Genomic DNA, 22,587 nt, shown 5'->3' with positions numbered 1-22,587 from the left:
TAATTAGTCTCTTATGAATGAATGCCTATTTCCCTGCTAAATATTCTTCTAGAATGTAGGGATATTGTAGTGAACAAACCAATGTCTCCATCCTTACAAAGTTTTCAACCTAGTGGGAGGAAACAGAAAAGAAGCAAATATGATGTCTAGCAGAAGCACTAATATAAACATAAAGAAGAAACAGGTAAATAAGGGGACAGAGAGTGACAGAGGCCATTTTAGATGGACTTCTATATATTTATAATAATGATAACAGGTATAGAAGGAAAAAAGGACAGAGTAGGGGGATAGGATACTATTTTTTTTTCTTTTATTTACTTGAGAGAGCACGCATGCACACAAGCAGGCAAGGAGCAGAGGAAGAGGGAGAGAGAATCCCAAGTAGGCTCCACAGCAGCATGGAGCAGAACCCAGGATGTGAGCTCACGACTGTGAGATCATGACCTGAGCCAAAATCAAGAACCAGATGCTTAAACCCATGGAGCCACCCAGGGACCCCGAGAGGAAACTATTTTAGAAGGGACAGTGAGGAGGGTCTCTGACAAGGCAATACTGAATGAGATGTGAACGAGCCATCCCAACTATCTTGTGGGGAAGGGCATTCTAGACAAAAGAAATGGCAACTACAAAGCTCTAAGGCAGGAATGTGTTTGGTTTGTTTAAACAAGAGCAAAGACAAGGTGGCTACAGAGCAGTGAGTGTTAAGTGGTACAAGATACTGTCAGAGATGCTTAGGGAAGTCGCCAGGAGCTATGACACACAGAATAAAGACTTCTGGATTTATTCTGAAGACTGGATTTATTCTGAAGAAGACGGAAAGCTGTTGATCTGGGAGTGACATGGGCCCACTTTACATTTTAAAGAGATTATTCTGGTTATTTCTGGTAAGAATAAAATGTAGAGGGCAGGAGTGAAAGCGAGTAGGCCAGTTCAGAGGCTTCTGGATTAATTTTTGTAACACAAGGCCTAACACAGCATTTGGTACATAAACCCTTAGGTATTTATCACCTAGGATGATATATATTAGCCTGTATTTTTAATATTAGTAGTAGTATACCAAACTCAGGTTTGAATCTCAGCTTAACCACTTTAAGCTCTGTAAGCATGAACATATTACTTGATCTGATCCCCATTTTCCTCACCAATAAAATGGAGCTAAGAGTCGTGAGAATTAAATGTGACAAAATATGTATAAGGCATTCAGCATAGTGCTTAACATACAGTAAGGACTAAAAAAAAAAAAAGATAGCTGGTTATTCACTACCTTCCCCCCTCCACCTGCAACACTGAGACTGGACAGCAACTGACTTCATTTGGAAGAAAGCGCATAAAAACAAACAAAGCCCTAATATCAGGAAGATCAGGAGGCTAGTTATGGACATTAAAAGTCTGAGATGCTATTAGCCATACCAGAAGAGATAGTGATTAGGTAGTTGGATATATGAGTCTGGAGTTCACAGGAGAGGACCGGGCTGGAGATAAAACAGCTGAGATTCAGACAACAGTTGGCATTTAAAAACAGGAGTCTGAAAGAAATCACCAAGGGAATGTGTGTAGGTAGAAACGAGAGGACACACAAAGACAGAGCCCTAGGGTACTGCAACATTTACTCAACAGAGAGATGAGGAGGAAGAACAGGTCAGAACTAAAAAAGACTAATCAGTTAGGTGCACAGAAAATCATGAGAGTGGAATACCCTAGAATCCAAGCGCCAAGAGTCAGTTAAGCAGCTGACTCCTGACTTTGGCTCAGGTCAGGATCTTATGGTTCGGGAGACTGAGCCCTACGTCAGGCTCTGCGCTGGCAGCTTGGAGCCTGCTTGAGATTTTCTCTCTCTGCCCCCGCACCCCCCACCCCCGCTTGTGCTCTCTCTCAAAATAAATAAATAAATAAGCTTATAAAATGTTTAAAATACAAAGTTAAGAAGTCAGATTGAGTAAGATGAAAGCTGAGAAATCATCATTGGATTTAGTGATGTGATAGATTGGCAGGGTGAATGCCACGTTATAACATGTTTGAGGAGAACAATGTTAGAAAAGTAAATTCATGGAATTCGTTCAAGAAATTATGCTGAAAGACCAGGAGAAAAATGGAGTGGTCACTGGATTGGGGAGTGGAATCTAAAGATTTCTTTTTTTAAAGATGGAAAAAGTAACAGCATAAATGCTGACAGGATGGTTGCAGTAGAGAAAAGTCCTGTAGCATTATCCTTGAGGGGGCGACAGCAGATGGGATGTGACAGTGAAGTCGGGTGGGCTGGCCTTCGGCAGGAGAACAGATGCAGTTATCTTTACTAATGGAAGAGAAGGTGTGCATGTGTACATACAGGTAGGTGAACAGACATCCTGGAAGCAGCTTACAGAAACCCCCTTCCAACCGCCTCAATTTCCTCAGAGAAATAGGGAGAAAGTTCATCAATGGAAAGTGTGATAGGGCAGAGGGCATTATAGTACTAGTTGGAAGAGAAAGGACACAGTATGAAATAGTACTTTATGAAAGTGGGAGAGCAAATAGCCTAAAAAAATATAGTGTGACTGATTACTAGTAAAGTCCGTAGGCTGGTCTTCTCCACCCCAGTTTGAACCCCCTGGTATAGGTAAAGATACAGAGCAGGTAAAGATTCTGGGATAATCAGGATGTTAGTTAGTCAAATAAGTACAATTAAGGGAGACATGAGTAGAGAAACTGAAGGAGTGATTACTATTGACTGACTAATGGAAAAGCAGAGGTTAAGGGGAAAGGAGTACATGAGGATAATGAAAGCGAGTAAGATCAATAGACTTTTGGTCCTGGAGTGATTGAGCTGGAAAAAGAGAGTTGCATTTGGAATAGGATATTATAAATAAAACTGTTAAGTTGAAATTGTCATTAAAGTTAAGAATTTGTACAGCATAAAATCAGATCCTTGGGATTATTACCTTTAATAAGAAAGGTTTAGCAGAGAAGTAAAATGAGAATCCATATACCAGATCTAAGAGAATTATAGGTAGATGATAGAATACAGCTAGAAATTCCTCATCTTTCTCTGTGTAATTTATCAAAAACTATTAGAAAAAGTGAATTCCAATATTTTAAAGAAAAAGGTTCAGGTTACAAAAATGCAATGTGATCGATAAAATAATTTTTAAAAAAGATTCAATTAATTTATTATTTTCCATGGTACCCAGCTTGTGCATTTAATTATAGTCCAAAATGTATCCATGGGTTCTAAAGTACCACACTTCTCTGCTTACAGTTATATGATGGAAGTACCTTAAACTAAAGTTAAGTGCCATCCTTACTTTAGTTTATCCCTTGATGTTATTAATTATTAATGAAATTAATAATTTCTGTATTTCCCAAACACATAGAAATCATTACTTAAAAGAAAAAAATCTTTCATATTTGAAAATTTCAAAGCAAACTATTGCCCAAACACATAAATACCCATCTGCATATTCTTTAATTATCTATTTTCAAATCCACCTACAAGACATAACTTTATAGTCAATCTGTTGAACAGCTATATACAACTAATATGGCACTTTTAAGTAGCCAGAAAAAAATGATTCATGGTTTTCATCCTGCCATGCAACGTTTCTCAAAATCAATTCATAGTAAGTGTGCGTGACAACAGCACTTACTTGCTTTACTCACCTCCTTAATAGCATCTTCATTCGGGAGAATGGAACATAAGCATGTGATATAGGCTTGCTGGAAAGATGACACATTTGAAATTTCTTTAGATTCTGCACACAGTTTTGATAAAGCAGTGGCCTGAGGGATGCAGTTAGATTTCAATAAATGTTTTATTCGCATCTGCAGAAAGGAAGGTCCTTCTTGTGCAATCAATTTATTGACTAGGAAGAAAGGAAAAATAAAAGTTTGATAACATACCTCATAACATGTCAAGGTTAAGATGATAGTTTGATATATTTTGTTGTTGATTTGTTTTTAGTGAATAAACACTCAGTTGGTATAACTTCAGAAGTGTATTCTGATCTCAATACTCATCTAACAGAGCAGATAGCAAGATAAATTAATTTTGCTAATGATTCCCACATTACTTGTAATTTTATTCTAAACACCAAACCTCTTAATAAAACTACTAATACTTTATCAAAATTAATTATTGGACTTCCTCCTCCCTCACTTTCTGATAAGGATACTAAGAAATATGGAAATGAACTATAAAGCATAAATGCAAGAATAAAGAAGTAGCCTATGTAATATTAACAACTACCACTTGAACACTTTTATGAGGCTCCAAGTTTCAGGCCAAGTGTTTCTATATATCTCTCATTTATTCTTCACACCACCACCAAGGCAAGTATTATTATCCCCAGTTTAAGGTTAGGAAAATTAATATTCAGAGAAATTAGGTAACTTGCCAAGGATTCCAAAGCCAGTGGTGTTCTTTCCTCTAAACCAGGAATTTCTCAAAGTGTGTTCCACCGACCAAAAGACCTGAGAGATAGTCCTAGAAAAAAAAAGGATTCCTTGGTCAAATCTCTGAACAGTCCTGCAATAAAGAAAACTGTTCACTTTTATTTAACCCAATATCTCCCAAACTGATTTGACCAGAGAACCCTTTTACACATATTATTAGTATAATGTAAAATATATGTTCCTGGTTCAGTACACACTTTGGAAAATGCTGCTCTGAGCAGTACTAAATATGAAGCATCTGAGCGCTGGTTTTTACAGTGTTCTAGACAATCCCACGATTTATGAACAGCAGATACTCAACAGGTGTGTGGCATCGTTAAACACTATTATTTAAAGAAGAGAGGTAAGAGTATCGTATGTCAAGACATAAACAAACTGCTTAGGGTGTTCCACCTAAAATGGTGTTTCTCAAACTTCAAAGTGCCTTCTGAATAACCTGGGGTACCTTATTATGCAGATTCTAATTCAGTAGGTCTGGGATGGGACCTGAGATTTTGCTTTTCTAACAAGTATTTCAGTTCTAGACCCGTGCTACTATGTATACAAGCATGATATCTATGGAGTAGAAATCATTAATATTAATGATAAACCACTGTGGGGACAGGGATAAATGACCAGCCCAGTCTTTAACTACATCAGAACCATCTATACAGCTTTTTACATTCTTTTAAAAAACAAGTAATATCATACATGCACATCACATAAAATTCAAAAACACACACACAAAAAATGTATAAAGCTGCCTCCTTTCTGCCCTAACGCCAGTCCCCCAGTCTCCTTCCCCCCAAAACAATAATTGTTTCCAATTTCTTCCAGAAATATTCTGAATACAGAGGACCTATTTCTTTTCCTGCTAAATATATCATATATATAGGTCATTCTCTATAGGTGGAAGGTGCCCATTTCCTGTGGTAGCTCAATAAGGTCTAGATTCTAGAGCTCCAACTCTGCAGATTTTGATTTAGCAGGGGAAGCCTGGGGAGCGGGAAGAGGAGGATACAGAATGTGTGTGTGTGTTGATTTTAAATTCCATAGATACTCTAATATGTAGTCAGGGTCAAAAAGTATGGCTGGAAAACAGATCACTTTTACGTGGATTTTTCCATTTTAGTCCCATAGGCACTACATTCCACAAAATGAACTCATAATCACATCTCCCTATCAAATAGCTCCTCATTCCTTACTTCTAATTTCAGTAATGGTATTCTCTCAATCATACGGAAATGAAAGTTTGGCATTATCTTTCCTTGACAACTGCATCCCTCAAATATTATTATATTCTTATTATATGCTAGCAATTCTTTTTAAAACTCCCCAATCAGGGGCGCATGGGTGTCTTGGTCAGTTGAGCTCTTGATTTTGGCTCACGTCAAGATCTCCCAGTGCGAGGGATTGAGCCCCACATCAAGCTCTGCACTGCTTTGGATTCTCTCCCTCTCTCTCTGCCCCTCCCCTACTAATGCTCTCTTATGTATCTCTCAATATAAATAAATAAGTATTAGGGGCTCCTGCCGTGGCTCAGTCAGTTAAGTGTCCGACTTCAGCTCAGGTCATGATCTCATGGTTTATGAGTTTGAGTCCGGTGTCATGCTCTAGGCTGACAGCTCAGAGCCAGGAACCTGCTTTGCATTCTGTGTCTCCCTCTCTCTCTGCACCTCCCCCACTCACGCTCTGTGTCTCTCTCTCTCAAAATAAATAAACATTAAAAAAACCCACCCAATCTAATGCTTTCATATTATTTCCTGCCACATCTGTCACCCCAGTATCCAATTCTGCCTAACATCAGAGTCTGCTCTGCCCTATCAGACTATAAACATTTTCACAAATCTCACCCTGAAAACAGGCATGTTATCCATACAACTCACCCTCTTCTAAATTCTTACAGCATTAAAAACACAATTCTCACAGGATTTTACTTCCTTCACTGTACTTACTTTTCTCTTTAAGTACAAAACAAAGGATTACAGCGTACAGAGATTACTGTCTCAGGTTTTAAATCACCAATGTGAGGCTGAATTAGGACTCTAACCCATACTAGCTGTGAGACCCTTGGACAAATTAACTGATCTCTCTGAGCCTCAAGTTCCTTCATCTGTTAAAAAAAAAAATTAGTAATATCCACCTTACAGAGCTGAATGAATCATAAATGAAATACCAGTAACACAGATAAGACATGTGGCACAGGGCCAGGAACAGAGTAAATGTGCAATACTAGTCACTATGATTTGTTTCTGTCTTCTTACTACACCACCAGCAATTTGTGAATACCGTGTCTTGTTAGCTTTTGTGTTCCCTACAGCATTAAGCACAATGCCTTACACATTACAGAGGTTTAAAAACACATGTATTTAGCAACTGAGTGGTTATCATTCTTCAATCAAAAACTTTTTAGTATCTCCTCACCTGTGTTCAAATTCCGCCTCCCAATTTTAACTACGTGGCTTTAGGCATATGTAATGTCTCATCTGGCTTATGGACTAAATGAGGTAAGGAAAGCACTAATATGGTACTTGTCACCGTTTAACAAACACTCTAAATTGTAGAGGTAAAAGTAATTTACTCAATATACAATTATAGTTAAACCACTATATCAATTTATAATACACAGACCAATCTTGCATTTTAAAATTCATTTCAGGGGTGCCTGGGTGGTACAGTCAGTTAAGCATCCAGATTCTTGGTTTTGCCTCAGATCGTGATCTCACAGTTCATGAGTTCAAGTGCTGCATCAGGCTCTATGCTGACAATTCAAGGCCTGCTTGGGGATTTCTCGCTCTCCCTCTCTGCCCCTCCCACACTAAGGCACTTGCATGCTCTCAAAAAAATAAACATTTAAAAAATAAAAAAAACAGGGGTGCCTGGGTGGCTCCGGTGGTTAAGTGGCTGACTTTGGCTTAGGTCATGATCCCATGATTCATGAGGTCAAGCCCTGCATCGGGTTCTACGCTGACAGTGCAGAGCCTGCTTGGGAGACTCTCTCTGCCCCTCTCTCAGTTGTGCTCTCTCTCTCAGGATGGATAAATAAACTTTATAAATAAATAAACTTTACAGATAGATAGATAAACTCATTTCAAGTTATGTATCTTAACTTTGTTTTTTAAAAAGAAATCTATCCATACATTCAATATTTTAAAAACATACAATAATGTGTACACTGAGAAATCCCATTCCCAAATGGGATTCCTTCTGTATTTTTTTGTCATTTTAGTATAAAATAAGTTTTAATCATATATGCTTTCTTCCATCTAGATTCACCAATTGAACTGTTTTGTCATTTCTTTGCTTTTCTTTTCTTTTCCTGAACCATTTAAAAGTAAATTGCAAACATCTTGATACTTCATCACGTAAAAAAATGGTTAACATTTAAGGTCCAATTAAAAGCAACCATTTTTTTCTTTTCTGACAGGAAAACTTGTTTTTATTTTTACTGGAGGCTCAAGTGCCACCTGACAATTCATAAAATGGCTTCAGAAGTAGGGGGTAGAAGGAACACAAAAAATAAACTGGGGTGGGAAAGAAAAAGAACCAGGAGGAGGTATAAGAGCTAGTTCCTAGTCAGCCTGATTTGGGAAAGGAGTTGGTGACTCTGAACCAGGATGTATTCCTTCCTTCAACCTCTGGTAGGGGAGAGAGAGAACAAAAGGAAAAGGCTGTGGCTTTGGTCCTCCTGAGTCTCATAATGTCATAAGTTATGGGAAAAGGTTGGGGAGGGGCTGGGTAGGGTACAGGTCAGTTGGCAGATGGTAGCTGGAATTTCTCCATTATGGTGGGGGGGGGCCTCTCTGTTGTTTATGGTGGCTGAGGTCTCCTAGTCTTTTTTTTTTTTAATGTTTTTTTACTTATTTCTAGGAGACACAGAGAGAGACAGCATGAGCAGGGGAGGGTCAGAGAGAGAGGGAGTCAGACTGAAACAGGCTGCAGGCTGAGCTGGCAGTCAGCACAGTGCCCGACGCGGGGCTCGAACCCACGAACCGTGAGATCATGACCTAAGCGAAAGTCGGACGCTTAACCAACTAAGCCACCCAGGCGCCCCTGAGGTCTCCTAGTCTTCAGGCTGCCTGGATCCAGGTGGCTTTTGCCATTGCCACTGCGAGGAGGGGTAATTTTGTGACTCCTGGGGCTCAGGATGGAAACCATCAGTGGGACCGTGGCTAGGCTTGGTCTCGCCATCTCTATTGTCTGTGGTAGGCTGCTGGGGTGGCCTGGGGTGGAAAGGCTTTCAGTACCTGGGCTGGAATCTGGGTGGGAGAACATGCTATTTCCCTGCTGATTATGCCAGGTAGAAGTGCCAACAACGGATTCTTATTATATACTTCAGTAATAAACTTTTTTGAGGGGTGGAGAGATCACAAAATCCAAGAATTCAAGGCAAGAAAAATAAAAACCTTACAGACCCTTTTTAAATTAAAAAAAACCAAAAAACTGAAAAGCATTTATTGAATTCCTTAGAGGATAAAAATGTGTACTTTTTGTGCTTCTGATTACTATATCATTGAACAAAAGACAATCACTGCTTTCTAGTTTCAAATTTATGTTAATACCTGGGCTACAAAGGGCAGTGGGGCTATAAAGGAAGCTTTCTTTCTTTAATTTTTGTAATGTTTATTTTTGAGAGCATGCATTTGCATGTGTGTGCACACAGCAGGGGAGGGGGAGAAAGAGAAAGACAGAGAGCGAGATAGAGACAGAGACAGAGAGACAGAGGGAGAGAGGGAGAGAGAGAGAATCCAAGCAGGCTCCACACTGTCAGTGCAAAGGTCGATGTGGGGCTCAATTTCACAAACCATGAGATCATGACCTTAGCCAAAACCAAGAGTCAGCTGCTTAACCAACTGAGCTACCCAGGCTCCCCTCAAGGAAGCTTTCTAATCTGCTGACCTGAAATTAGAGTAAGGGCAAACTGAGAAAGCAGGCAGACTATATAAGCTGCCCACCATTTATATGCTGTTCCCCACAGAATAACTGCTTAGATATGTAGCTGTTACACATTCAGTCTTATAGATAATGGGTACTTCATCTTTACTGAATAGATAGGATAGATGTTAGGTGAACAGCACTTCTGTCCATTTCTTGACTTTTTTCTGGGTGAAAAGAAATTAAGTACCATTAACTCCTGAGGTGGGATGATATATTTGATTCATACATTAAGGGAAAATGAAGTGGGGACATTTAATGCCACTGTAGCTTTCTTCCTGTTGGGCTTAGGCCTGCCTCTAGAGAGTGAGAGAATTAAGTGTTTCTCTCTGCCCTAGTCAGGCTTTATCTGGACTGGGATCTGCCAAATTCTGGGATTCTTCTGAAACTATTTGGCTCTATTCCTAAGCAACTTATATTAATAATAGAGGTGATATTGTAGCCTCCATCTGCCTGTATCTACAAAGGGATGACATATACTGGAAACCTGAACAGAAAACAATAAAACCAAACTCTTTTCTATTTAACAGCTCTTTCCTTTATTCTTTTTTCCCTTTTTGTCAGTGTAACTAATAAACAGGAGAATTAGCAGAGGAAAGGAACCAAGAGAAAACTCGTAGTACCCTTCTTGCTCATCTCTTCACTATAAAGAAAACCCAAACAACATGTGTACAGCAGGCTGTAGGCATCAACATTCAAATGGTCTGTTCAAGACCTAAATTAAAGATATACCCAAAGTTAAGCTGTTTCGAAGGGACACATGCACCCCAATGTTTATAGCGACACTATCAACAATAGCCAAAGTGTGGAAAGAGCCCAAATGTCCATCGATGGATGAATGGATAAAAAGGATGTGGGGTGTGTGTGTATACACACACACACACACACAGAGACAGAGAGACAGAGAGACAGAGACAGAGAGAGAGAGAGAGAGAGAGAGAGAGAGAATATGTATTACTCGGCAATCAAAAAGAATGAAATCTTGCCATTTGCAACTATGTGGATGGAACTAGAGGGTATTATGCTAAGCAAAATTAGTCAGAGAAAGACAAATATCATATGACTTCACTCATATGAGGACTTTAAGATGCAAAACAGATGAACATGAGGGAAGAGAAGCAACAATAATATAAACGCAGGGAGGGGGACAAAAACATAAGAGACTCTTAAATATGAAGAACAAACAGAGGGCTGCTGGGGGAGGAATGGGCTAAATGGGTAAGGGGCATTAAAGAATCTACTGCTGAAGTCACTGTTGCACTATATGCTAACTAACTTGGATGTAAATTTAAAAAAAATATTAAATAAAAAATTAAAATAAAAAAAGACATACCCAAGGCATCAATAAAATAATTCTTCTGAAGACGAGGAAGAGTTAACTGATGTGATCCTTTTAATTTTCTACTAACTTAAAGCAAATGAAATCACAATTGGTGGTGTACCAAACAACTTTCTGTGTCTAAAATGCAAAAATCGACTCAATTCCATAAATCTTCTGGTCTTTAACAATTTTGCAAAAAAATTTTCATTCTTTGCATTCCTCTACAAAATGCTAAATTCCAATTACTTAATAAGTTTAAAACAAAAAAGCAATTTTTCCACAGTCCTTAGTTGTAGTAACCAGTGAACAAAATACGACCAAAGCTCTACCGTATACCAAAGACTAGGAAGACATTAAATGCTAATGGTTAGTTTTTACTATTTAAAGGAGAACAGACTGGATAGGGATACATAGCTGATATTCACAAAACTTTAAGCCATAAATGAATTCTAATTCTATAAGACCTAAATTTTCCTTCAATATAGTCAGTAATGTTTTAAGGCTTACCTTCTTCTGTTTCTACTGGCTGTTGAGACAGAATTTTAAGAAGAACTGGGTTTTTCCACACTCCTTCCTTGGTAACATGAACCAATATTTGTAGGTTATTATTCCCAAATTCCAATAACGCATCATGTGACTCCTAGAGCAAAAACAGCATATCCAGAAAACAGGCTAATAAGCAATATAAAACATAGTTTTGCCTTTTCAATGTACCTGAATGTCTACAAAAGCGACCTGGATTTCCAAAAAAGAAATAAGCAGAAAAAAAAGAACTGTCCTCAAAGCTTTGCGAATTCTGTTACTGCTTTTTAAAAAATGAAACAAGAGGGGCACTTGGGTAGCTCAGTCAGTTGAATGTCTAGCTCTTGGTTTCAGCTCAGATCATATCTCACAGTTGGTGAATTTAAGCCCTTGCTGACAGTACAGAGCCTGCTTGGAATTCTCTCTCCCTCCCTCTCTCTGCCCCTACTTTTCTCTCTCTCTCTCTGTCTCTGTTTCTCTCTTTCTCAAGATAAACTTTAAAAAAATGAAACTAGGGTGTTTTCACTAAGTTAAAGAGCACCTTTAAAATGTGTTCCTAGGGGCGTCTGGGTGGATCAGCTGGTTAAGTGCCTGACTCTTGATTTCAGCTCAGATCATGATCTTGCAGTTTGTGGGTTCAAGCCCCGTGTCGGGCTCTGTGCTGAGAGTGTAGAGCCTGCTTGGGATTCTCTCTCCCTCTCTTTCCCTCCCATGCTCACATACTTTCTCTCTCAAAACAAATAAACTTTAAAAATAAAATGTTTTCCTAAATTATCCTTAGGTAAAATTATCACCATAATTCAACTTACAACCTCACATTAATAAATTATTTTATTAGAAAAAATTTTTTAAATTTTATTTTTGAGAGAAAGACAGAGTGTGAGCAGGGAAGGGGCAGGGAGAGAGGGAGACACAGAATCTGAAGCTGGCTCTAGGCTCTGAGCGGTTGGCACAGAGCCTGATATGGGGCTTGAACTCACAAACCATGAGGCTCACGAACCATGACATCCTGAGCTGAGCTCAAGTTGGAGGCTTAACCGACTAAGCCACCCAAGTGCCCAATTACTAAATTATTTTAAGGTCAATTAATAGCTTTCTTTTAAAGGCTTCCACAGTATTCACAAGGCACTTCGCTGGCTCGGTTAAGCATCAGGCTTCAGCTCAGGTCATGATCTCGAGGTTTGTTGAGTTCGAGCCCCACATCAGGCTGTCAGTGCAGAGCCTGCTTGAGATCCTCTGTCTCCTTCTCTCCCTGCCCCTTCCCCGCCTTCAAATTCTCTCTCAAAAATAAACAAACATTAAAAAAATTTTTTAATAAATAAAGGATTCCACGGTATTCACAAAGACAACCTATTCCTTCTAATAGAAATATTAACTTAATGATGCCAAAGGATAAATTTTTTCATTGTTTAAATTCTTCTATCAAAAGACTTTTTAGGGGTGGGTGGGTGGCTTAGTTGGTTAAGCGTCCAACTTTCGCTTAGGTCATGATCTCGCGGTTCGTGGGTTCGAGCCCTGCATCGGGCTCTGTGCTGACTGCCAGCTCAGAGCCTGGAGCCTGTTTCAGAGTCTGTGACTCCCTCTCCCTCTGACCCTCCCCTGCTCACGCTGTCTCTCTCTCTCTCTCTCTCTCTCTCCTAGAAATAAATAAAACATTAAAAAAAAAAATTAAAAAAAAAGACTTTTTAAATGAAAAGTGGCTCTATAGAAAATGTTGTGGAAAGTCTAGGTTATCAGCTATCATTCTATCTCCTCAGAAAACAAAATATAATTGCAACAGTTTGTTCTTTAAAATATTTATGTACACAAAGGGTCAGGAGAAAGAGGTCAGAAATTTAATTTGACATAAATGATTAAATATGCGTCTCCACTGTCCACTAATCCTGGTGAGGATTATTGGTTGTTCCCATAGTCTAAAATTTTAATGTGTTTTTCTGTTATTTAAGGTCTCCCTTCCTCTCTGCCCCTTCCCTGCTCATCCTCTCTCTCAAAATAAATAAACTTTTTTTAAAAAGTTGCAAAAAACAGGATTGAAGTTTTGTTTATTCGAAAATCCATTTCAGGGTGTATTTTCATATTCGTAGGCAAAAGATCTGGAAGGGTTACACAAGCTGAAAACAGGGAATAAGAGTGTTCTATTTGTGGCCTGCTCTGATAACAACTATTCTCTTACCAGAAGTTTCCTAAAACCATCTGTTGCCTTGTTCATTTATCACTAAAATAAGAAAACTTCAGGGTTTTACCTTTTAGTTTTCAACAGGGACCATGTCTTACATTTATTGTACCTCTACTATATTTATTTTATTGAACACATATTCAAAAATATATCCTGTATGATAAATACTGGGAAAAGATACACAGGTAGAGGGAAAAGGCAAGTATTTTGTGCAGGCATACAATCTAAGGGAAGAATGAAGAAATATGACAGTATTCTCTGTATAGAGGATACTAATACAAATAATAGCAATAGCCCTAACAAGAATAGCCTAGACTGTTGGATGCCCAGACAAAACTACTGGCAGGCCTCAAAACACAGTGTGACAAAATCGATGTGTTATGTATGAAAGGTGACTTTAGCAGCTATATGAATATGTAAGGAATTAAACCACATTATAGGGATTAAAACAGGCTGAGGACCTGAGGAAAAGAAAATCCTCTTTTCCCCAAAAAGAAAAAATTAACACTGTATCATTTTATTTTGGGTTATATATCCCAGAGGAAAGAAACTGCCAGATAATGAAGTACGTCTGTTAATATCCAAATCTTTACCTGTGCCTACATGAAACAGGTGTCGGCTACTACAGAGTTTATGTCCTTGAGGAAGCAGTGAACAAAGCAAGCTCTGTGTACAAATCTGGGTGTAACTCTGGGTAAGCTAATCAACACTCTCTATGCCTGGTCTTCTTATTTGTAAATGGAGATGCAAATGATCATTACACTACAAGGCTTGTAATTTGATTAAAAGACACAAAATACATAAAACATTGTACAGCAGTATTTGGTACATAGTGATAAACCATTCTTTAAAAAACAGTTTTTGTCTCTATCAGTAACAGGCAAATTGGCCTCCTGTTACTTGCCTTTTACTTGCTTTTCCTCCTATCCTATGCTGTCCTCCACAACTTGTTACTTTCTGATGTGCTCACCTTTTAAAAAAAGCTGATAATCAAGCCAATATGAGAGCCAATGGAGCTCTTCTGCAAGTAAAATGCATGAACAGAATCTATGAAAGCTGTTTGAGAGACTTACAAGGCTAGACATAATCCCTAATGTTAGAGGGAAATTGCTAGGTAAGTGCACTATGATCCAAATACTTCTGCCTTTTAACCAACCATATACAATTTTACATTTTTAATAGCTTTATTCTGTCTAAAACTTTATTTTTGAGTAATGAAAACTTCTGTGTTGATCTCTAAGCTATATAAAGGCTAACAAAACCAAATGAAAGAATAAAACGATTTTTAGCACCCCCCTTCGTCTGGAAGGCGTCTTTCTCAAAATTTCATGAAATTAATATACAATATGCTTGTTTTCCTTTCAGGTTTTCTATTTTATTTTGCTGGGAGAAATTAACTAGGTGTCTTGGATATCTAAACAGGAAACTTTTCGGAGAGCAAATCACCTCACCTGTAGAGACTGAAGGAAGAGCACCCAGGCTTCACAAGGCAGTTCACTTTCAGACACCGAAAGCAGTAACTCAAAACAACTCCTATAACATAAAATACTGAAGTCAGTATATAAAGGTGGTTATAATGGTTATAAGCATAATCAAATACAGTAGGACAGTGATGCTGAATACACATTTTACATTTGTTTAGATTATCTGAAATTTGTTTCTCACTCTTCCAAATTTTCTTCAACATTGTTATATTGGCTTTTCAACTTTAAAAAACAGAAAAAAGAAAAACCAAGCATCTTTATAATAACAGAGTGGCTTTAAAACTTGGTAATAATATATTCCTTTTAGAAACCATATTCCAAGCAGTTTTATTAGGGTGTGGGGAGGGCACCCAAATAGGAACCATTCTGATTCCCGAAGACAAAAATAGAAGCTAATGCTATTGTCAATTCGGCTGATAAAGAGATAAATATATGTAACTGTCATAAGAACAGAGGAAGCAGAAATATTGACAAGGCCATTTCTTTGGCTTTAACAAATCAAGACTACCCAGACTAGAAGTTATCGTCCCAAACAATCTGTAAGCTAAGCCAATCTAAAAACCAAATAATTGTTGTACCTTTTCAATTTGCAGATGAAAATTACATTAAAGGTGTAATTTTATCTGTTACTACACAGTTAAATATTCAAACAACAGCTAAATTATCATGGGCTCAGGGTGGTAATCTTAGACTATATCCTGATATTTTCTGCTAATAACATTATTCTTAGTTCAAATAATATAATCGAATTGCAGAATTTCATAGTATTTCCCCACAAAGTGATCCTCAGAGACCACTATAGTTTCCAGATACTGTCACTTAAATTGATCTATACCTAAGAACAGAGAGAAAATGTATCATTTTTGGATGCGAAGCCTGAGTAGAAGAGACTCTGGAGGCAATTAAAGATTATGTTGTTTGGCTGGAGCTTCACTTGTACTTTATTTCCTGGGAACCAGAATACAAAGGCTCAGAGCAAAGGAAATTCCATTCAAAGGTATGACTTTAATGGTGCTCTGAATAACGTGATCTCATAGTAAAGAAAAACCAGGCACACATTACAAGCAGAAGCACTTAATTTAAACAGTGACTTCAGAACTTAAACTTACAGTACTAATCTGCCAAGCACTAACAGGACATCTTCGCATTCAGTAGTTAAATACGGGCGTGCGCTGGCAAAGCTTTGGATGGCAAGCCGATACACCTCCAGAAGATACACCATATGTTCTGAGGCATTCTTGTTGCTTGCGTACTGCAATAAGGTCTAAAAAATAAAATCGAGGTATTAATTATTTAAGAAATAAAGACAATGAAACAGACTGTCTCTGTTCTCAAATGCACCGTACCTCCCCCTTTTCTAACAAATGTACACAGTTTTTATCTGCCTTTTTAGCCTCTGATTTGTTTACAGGATTCTATTCTCTCTTTTTTAATGTCTGTTTATTTATTTTGAGGGAGAGAGAGTATGAGCAAGGGAGGGGCAGAGAGAGAGGGAGAGAAAGAGAATCTCAAACAGGCTCCGCGCTGTCAGTACAGCGCATGATGCAGGGCTCGATTCCACACACGAGATCATGACCTGAGCCAAAATCAAGAGCTGGATGCTCAACTGACTGAGCCACCCAGGCACCCGGAGAGGATTCTATAATGAATTGTTTCTGCTGAATTACAGAAAAGCCAGAACTGCTTTTTTGACATGAGAATAAATCTAAGGGTAGAGTCATAAAATGTCTACAGTTGTTCTCACTAGAGGCCTGGAATTACGATCTCTGAAATTCAATAATGAGTTTCATTAACACATTAAACTGAATACCAACCAGTACCAAGCAATGGGTATATGACAATAGGACTATGGTTTCTTCCTGCCTTCTACAAGACACCTATTCCTGAGTATGGCCCTCAGCTCTATAGCTCTATAAATTCCATTTTTCTCGGCACACACAGAACTTATTTGGCTTAATTTACACTAACCAATTTATGAAAGAATGATGTCATATTTTTATTTTCAATGAAGTTTATTTTTTAAAAGCTAACCTACAGGCCAAATGCCAAATTATTGGTTTATAATAGGAAATAGTGATATATTACCATCCAGAGAAATGCATTACTCATAGTGTGGTTATCTAAGAGCTTATCTAGTGAGTCTGAAATCTAAAACAAAGGAAAATGGAACTACAATCAAGCCTAATAAATTACATGTGTCCAACACAAAGAATGTGTTCAAATGATGGTGTAAAGCTGGCTTGTGTTCTCTCTGGACAATGCTGGAAAATCACTACAAAATTCTCGTTGGGGACTCTAGGTTCCACAGGGCTGCTCTCTCTTCTATTAATATATATCTTCCTCCCATCAACTGATTAGGTTTTGCTTATGCTCAACTGATGTATCTAGTTAGGTTACCACCTGAATTATGCATAGGCAGGATACAAGTTTTTTCCCTTAGAATACACATTCTGACTGGATCAGTGTCTTATTTTCAGAGGGTAGCTTTTATTCTTGAGTGAATTATATATGATTTGCATTTATTACCCCCAGTATAGTTTCTTCAAAAAGTCCTAACTTCCTGTCTTCACTTTAATTTTTCTACCTTAAGAACCACAAATAGCTGCAGTAGCACTGCGAGATTCCACTGGATTTCCTGCAGTTTTACTTTCCAAAAAGGCCTTATATCAGTTCTGATAATTAAGAACTGACTAATCTTGAGTGCTTTAAAAAAAAAAAAACCTTACAAGGAAATACATCATAAACAATTACACCATATACAGTAAAACTCTTAGTACTAAAACACATTGGATTATCTGGTCTTTGCATGCCTGAATGATCAAGCCAGTTATTTTAGTATACCAATTCAAATTAAGTATCTTGCTTCTTCATCACAGTGTAGAGATGTGAGCTCCTTCTGTATTTTCAGATGAGCATTATGTCCTCATTTAATCAAATCCCAAATTTTAGGAGGGCCTGGGTGGCTCAGTCAGTTGAGCGTCCAACTTCAGCTTAGGTCATGATCTCACAGTTCATCAGGCTCTGTGCTGCTGACAACCTGGAGCCTGGAACTTGCTTCAGATTCTGTGTCTCCCTCTCTCTCTGCTCCTCCCCTGCTTGCTCTCTGTCTCTCTCTCTCTCTCAAAAATAAATAGACATTAAAAAATATATATTTAAAAGAAATCCCAAAATTTAATAAAAGAAAAAACTTAGTAATATCAAAAGATCATAAAACTGACCCCATAACAATCCTTTCTGCAACTAAATGAGTACAGAGAAGGAAAGGAGAATATGTGCTTATCTGTTATGTAAATAAAAATTCTCATTATCTCTTAAGAAATTTATTAAAACTTATGTTAGAAACAAAGTCTGTTTCAAGTCAACAAATTACTTATTTGTCTGTACTGGTTAATCTAAAACCAGAGAGCTTGATAAATTTATACTCAGTACCAGATTTTATGCTCCCTGAGGTTAGATATTATGTGTTATCAATCTTTAAAGGACTAACAATTCTCCACCCACTTCTACTCCCATAGAACATTCTCAAGTCTCACTAAATGTTTGCTAATCCATTCACCATTTTATTCTCTGGACAAATATTTACTGATAGCCTACTCTAACCTACACCGCTAGGTGCTGGGAGGAAAAGACATGGGCGCCTATCCGCACGGAGCTTTCAGAATGAGTCAACAGGGTGACAGTTGAAACCACACATGCAAATTAACCAACTGCTGCCTACAGTATACAAAGAGAGGGGCTGAGTGCATACAGATGAGGTGGGTTTTCCAGTCCACCTTCCCACTAAGAATGTTCCTGACACCAATCTAGTATCTTCTGATACAGACATTCCATGAAGACTTCCACAAGTTACACAATTTCAAAGATTCAATACCCCATAGGTATTATGTTTATATCTTGCCCTATACTGATTTATACATTTTTATATTCCTAAATCTTTTCACCCTCATGTGTTAGTCCAATTAAATAGATTCCCTTAACATATCCACTATGACACACTCTGAATATTTGAAGAATCATTGAGACAATCTTTCTCACGACCACCTTTTTTAAAAAATTCAAGATTAAGGGGCACCTTGGTGGCTCAGTCGGTTAAGTGTCTGACTTCGGCTCAGGTCATGATCTCACGGTTCGTGGGTTCGAGCCCTGCGTCAGGCTCTGTGCTGACAGCTAGCTCAGAGCCTGGAGCCCGCTTCTGATTCTGTGTCTCCCTCTTTCTCTGACCCTCGCCTGCTCATGCTGTCTCTCTCTCTCTCAGAAAAAAAATTTTAAAAAACACATAAAAATTTTTAAAAACAATTCAAGATTAAGCTGAATGAATTACAGCCATCCAAATAATATTTTAAGTATTTCATGTAAACAAAATTCCATCAGAAGCAGTAAAGAAAAATAGGTCTTATTTCTCCTTAGAAATTTAAATTTTAGATACCAAGAAAACTGAAAGAGAAAGGAAAGATAAATAATAAATATCACTCCCTCAAGCTCATTAGGATTCTACAGAGACCAAATTAATGTCCCCTCTTTTTGTTTCAATAAACTCACGTATTCCACAAACACCTACTATGTGGCAATACTATGCTGAGTACTAAGGATGGAAATTCTACTCTTACCCTAAGCAGCAAGGTATACTGAGAGGTCAGACACACGTGCACCTCTATAGGTGCCATCTTTGATGATTTTAAACATTCTTACTGGGGTGCTCTCATGCATATCCCAGGCAGATTACCTCTCAAGGCTTTGTTAAAAACCTCAACTGCCTATTAGACATTTCCATCTGAATGTCCTACTCAAATCTCAAACTCAACATGTCCAAAACAAACATCTTCCCCAGCAAATATGTTCTTCCTCCTATGTTCCATCTGCCTCTTTTCAGGAGCCAGAGCTAAAAAACTAAATCACCACCCCACAGTTTATTGATTCAACCGCAGAAATACCTTTGTTTCTTGCCCCTTTGCTTTATCTCTATAGCCAGTGACCCTGCCTAGGCCCCCAACATAGTTTAATATGGACTCATCTGGACTTCTACAATAGTTTACTTCTCCAAGCTAAACACCCTCCAGTTCAGTATATGTGTTATAATCACAACATATAGGTATATTTAAAAAACAGTAATAATAATGCATAGGGGAAAAAACTAGAAGGAACTCAACTAAAATGCTAATATGGTTAGCACTGGGATAGTAGTAGCATTAAAAACAATTTTTTTGTTGTTTTCATAATTTTCTGAACTTCCCACATTTTTTAAGTTATTTTATTTTAGTTTTAAAGTTTATTTGAGAGACACAGTAGGAAAAGGGGAAGGGTAGAGAGAGAGGGAGAGAGAGAATCCCATGAGGGAAGAGGGGCTTGAACCCACGAAGCTGGTAGATAATGACCTGAGACAAAACCAAGAGTGGGATGCTTAACCAACTGAGCCACCCAGGTACCCCCAAGTTTCTTTTTCTTAAACCTTTTTTTTTATTTTGTTTTTAATTTTTAGAGAGAGCACAGATGCAACCAGGGGAGAGGGGAGAAGAAAGAAGAACTTTCAGCGGCTCCATGCTCAGTGCAAAGCCCTGACTGGGGCTTGATCCCATGACGCTGGGATTGTGACCTAAGCTGAAATCAAGAGTTAAGACACTCAACCAATTGAGTCACCCAGCCACCCCCAAATTTTCTTTAATGAACTATTATTACTACGTTTACAACAAAGGAGGAAAAAATCTCCCTTCATCTGAATCCTATTTATTTTCCTCACTACATGGTTTCAAAGAGATTGGCGGCATCCTATTTTCTGAAATTATCAAAAAGGGAGCATTTTCTTAAGTTTATTTATTTAAAATAACCTCTACACCCAAGATAGTCAAACTCACGACTTTGAGATCAAGAGTCACATGCTCTTCCAAATATGTTAGCCAGATGCCCCAAAGAACTTTACATGCTACTAACACAATTTACAACAGCCCATTTTATTTTTTTTAAGTTTTTTATTTCTTTTGAGAGAGAGCGCATGCGTGCAAGTGGGGAAGGGGCAGAGAGAGAGAGAGGGAGACAGAACTGCAGGCAGTCTCTGCACCATCAGTGCAGAGCTTGATATGGGGCTCGAATTCACAAACCTTGAGATCATGATCTGAGCAGAAGTCAGACACTTAACCGACTTAGTTGCCCAGGTGCCCCTATCATCAGCCCATTTTATTTATTCTTCTTTAAGTTTTATTTCATTTTGGTTTAATTTTATTTACTGAAAGTCTGTGCATGTGGGATTGGGGTAGAGAGAGGTGGGGATATAGGATCTGTGCTGACAGCAGTGAGCCCGATGTGGGGCTCAAATTCATGAACTGCAAGATCATGATCTGAGCTGAAGTCATAAGCTTAACCAACTGAGCCACCCAGATGTCCTCAGCCCATTTTAAAACTGAAGAAACAAAAGGGTGCCTTGTTGACTCAGTCGATAGAGGGTGCAAGTCCTGATCTTGGGGCTCTTAAGTATGAGCCCCACGATGGGTACAGAGATTACTTAAAAATAAAATCTTTTGTTTCTTTAAATGAGGAAACAGGGGCGCCTGGGTGGCTCAGTCGGTTAAGCGTCTGACTTCGGCTCAGGCCATGATCTCACAGTTTGTGGATTCGAGCCCTGCGTCGGGCTCTGTGCTGAGAGCTAGCTCAAGAGCCTGGAGCCTGTCTTCAGATTCTGTATCTCCTTCTCTCTCTGACCCTGCCCTGCTCATGCTGTCTCTCTCTCTCTCAGAAATAAATAAAACATTTTAAAAATAAATAAATAAATAAATAAATAAGGAAACAAAGAGGGGTGCCTGGGTAGCTCAGTCAGTTAAGCACCTGACTCTTGATTTTGGCTCAGGTCATGATCTTGTTCGTGGGTCTGAGCCCTGCATCAGGCTCTGCATTGACAGTGAAGAGCCTGCTTGGGATTCTTTCACTCCCTCTTTCTGCCTGTTCCTCTGCTCATTCACTCTCTGTCTTAAAATGAACAAACAAACATACATACATACATACATACATAATAAAGCAGAGACACAGAGAGATTAAGTTATTTGCCCAAAGTCGCCCACTAGCTAAGTGCGGGGATCAGGATTTAAATTCGAATTCAGGGTTATCTGGCTCGAGCCCATACTTCATCACTTTGCTGCATATCTTCTCAGAATGCATAATTCTAAAACTATTTTAAGTATGCTTTTATTTTTTAAGTTTATTTTTGAGAGAGAGTGAAGAAGGGAGGGAGGGAGGGAGGGAGGGGCGGGGGAGAATCCTAAGCAGGCTACACACTGTCAGCAAAGAGCATGACCTGGGGCTCAAACTCATGAACCATGAGGCAGTAACCTGAGCCCAAACCAGGTGTCAGATGTTTATTAGCCAACTGAGCCACCCAGGTGTCCCTTTAAGTTGCTTTTAAATTCCTTTTTTCCCCTAAGCATTTATCTTTAATATTTTGTAGTATCATTACAGTGATTGCTTCTGGGAAGGTTTTGTGGCAGTGGTGCTGATTAATACCCCACACTTTAGAATGCTGGTGGCTCACAAGAAATGAAAAAAGGTATTTATTGTTAAGGCTGCATGTCCTATGACAAAAGGAAATTATGTCACTTTTAAGAGAAGAGGATTTGTGTTATTTCAAATTTTGCACATAAAGTGAGAAACTTTATTGATTTTAATTTCTCAACATACGAAATTCCCAGAATTAAAATAAATTTGAGTAAAATGTGATCACACTATGACAGACAGGCTTCCAACAAGACTAAGTTTGATGT

At 38.4% G+C, this 22,587-nt stretch overlaps 1 protein-coding gene across 1 annotated transcript in view; it reads right to left on the bottom strand.

Annotated features, from left to right (window-relative positions):
• RLF (RLF zinc finger) overlaps positions 1–22,587 on the bottom strand; it is an 85,690-nt gene that overhangs the window by 37,632 nt on the left and 25,471 nt on the right. Inside the window, exons 2-5 of the mRNA XM_077751964.1 lie at positions 15,955–16,109; positions 14,813–14,894; positions 11,171–11,303; positions 3,637–3,839 (exon numbers count right to left, since the gene is read on the bottom strand). Of these exons, the coding sequence (XP_077608090.1) occupies positions 3,637–3,839; positions 11,171–11,303; positions 14,813–14,894; positions 15,955–16,109 (573 nt within the window). The remainder of the gene's footprint in view (positions 1–3,636; positions 3,840–11,170; positions 11,304–14,812; positions 14,895–15,954; positions 16,110–22,587) is intronic.

The sequence above is a fragment of the Crocuta crocuta genome, unplaced genomic scaffold (genome assembly GCF_008692635.1).
Source record: "Crocuta crocuta isolate KB4526 unplaced genomic scaffold, BGI_CrCroc_1.0 scaffold367, whole genome shotgun sequence".
Lineage (NCBI taxonomy): Eukaryota > Metazoa > Chordata > Mammalia > Carnivora > Hyaenidae > Crocuta > Crocuta crocuta.
This window is presented reverse-complemented; position numbering and strand designations above follow the sequence as displayed.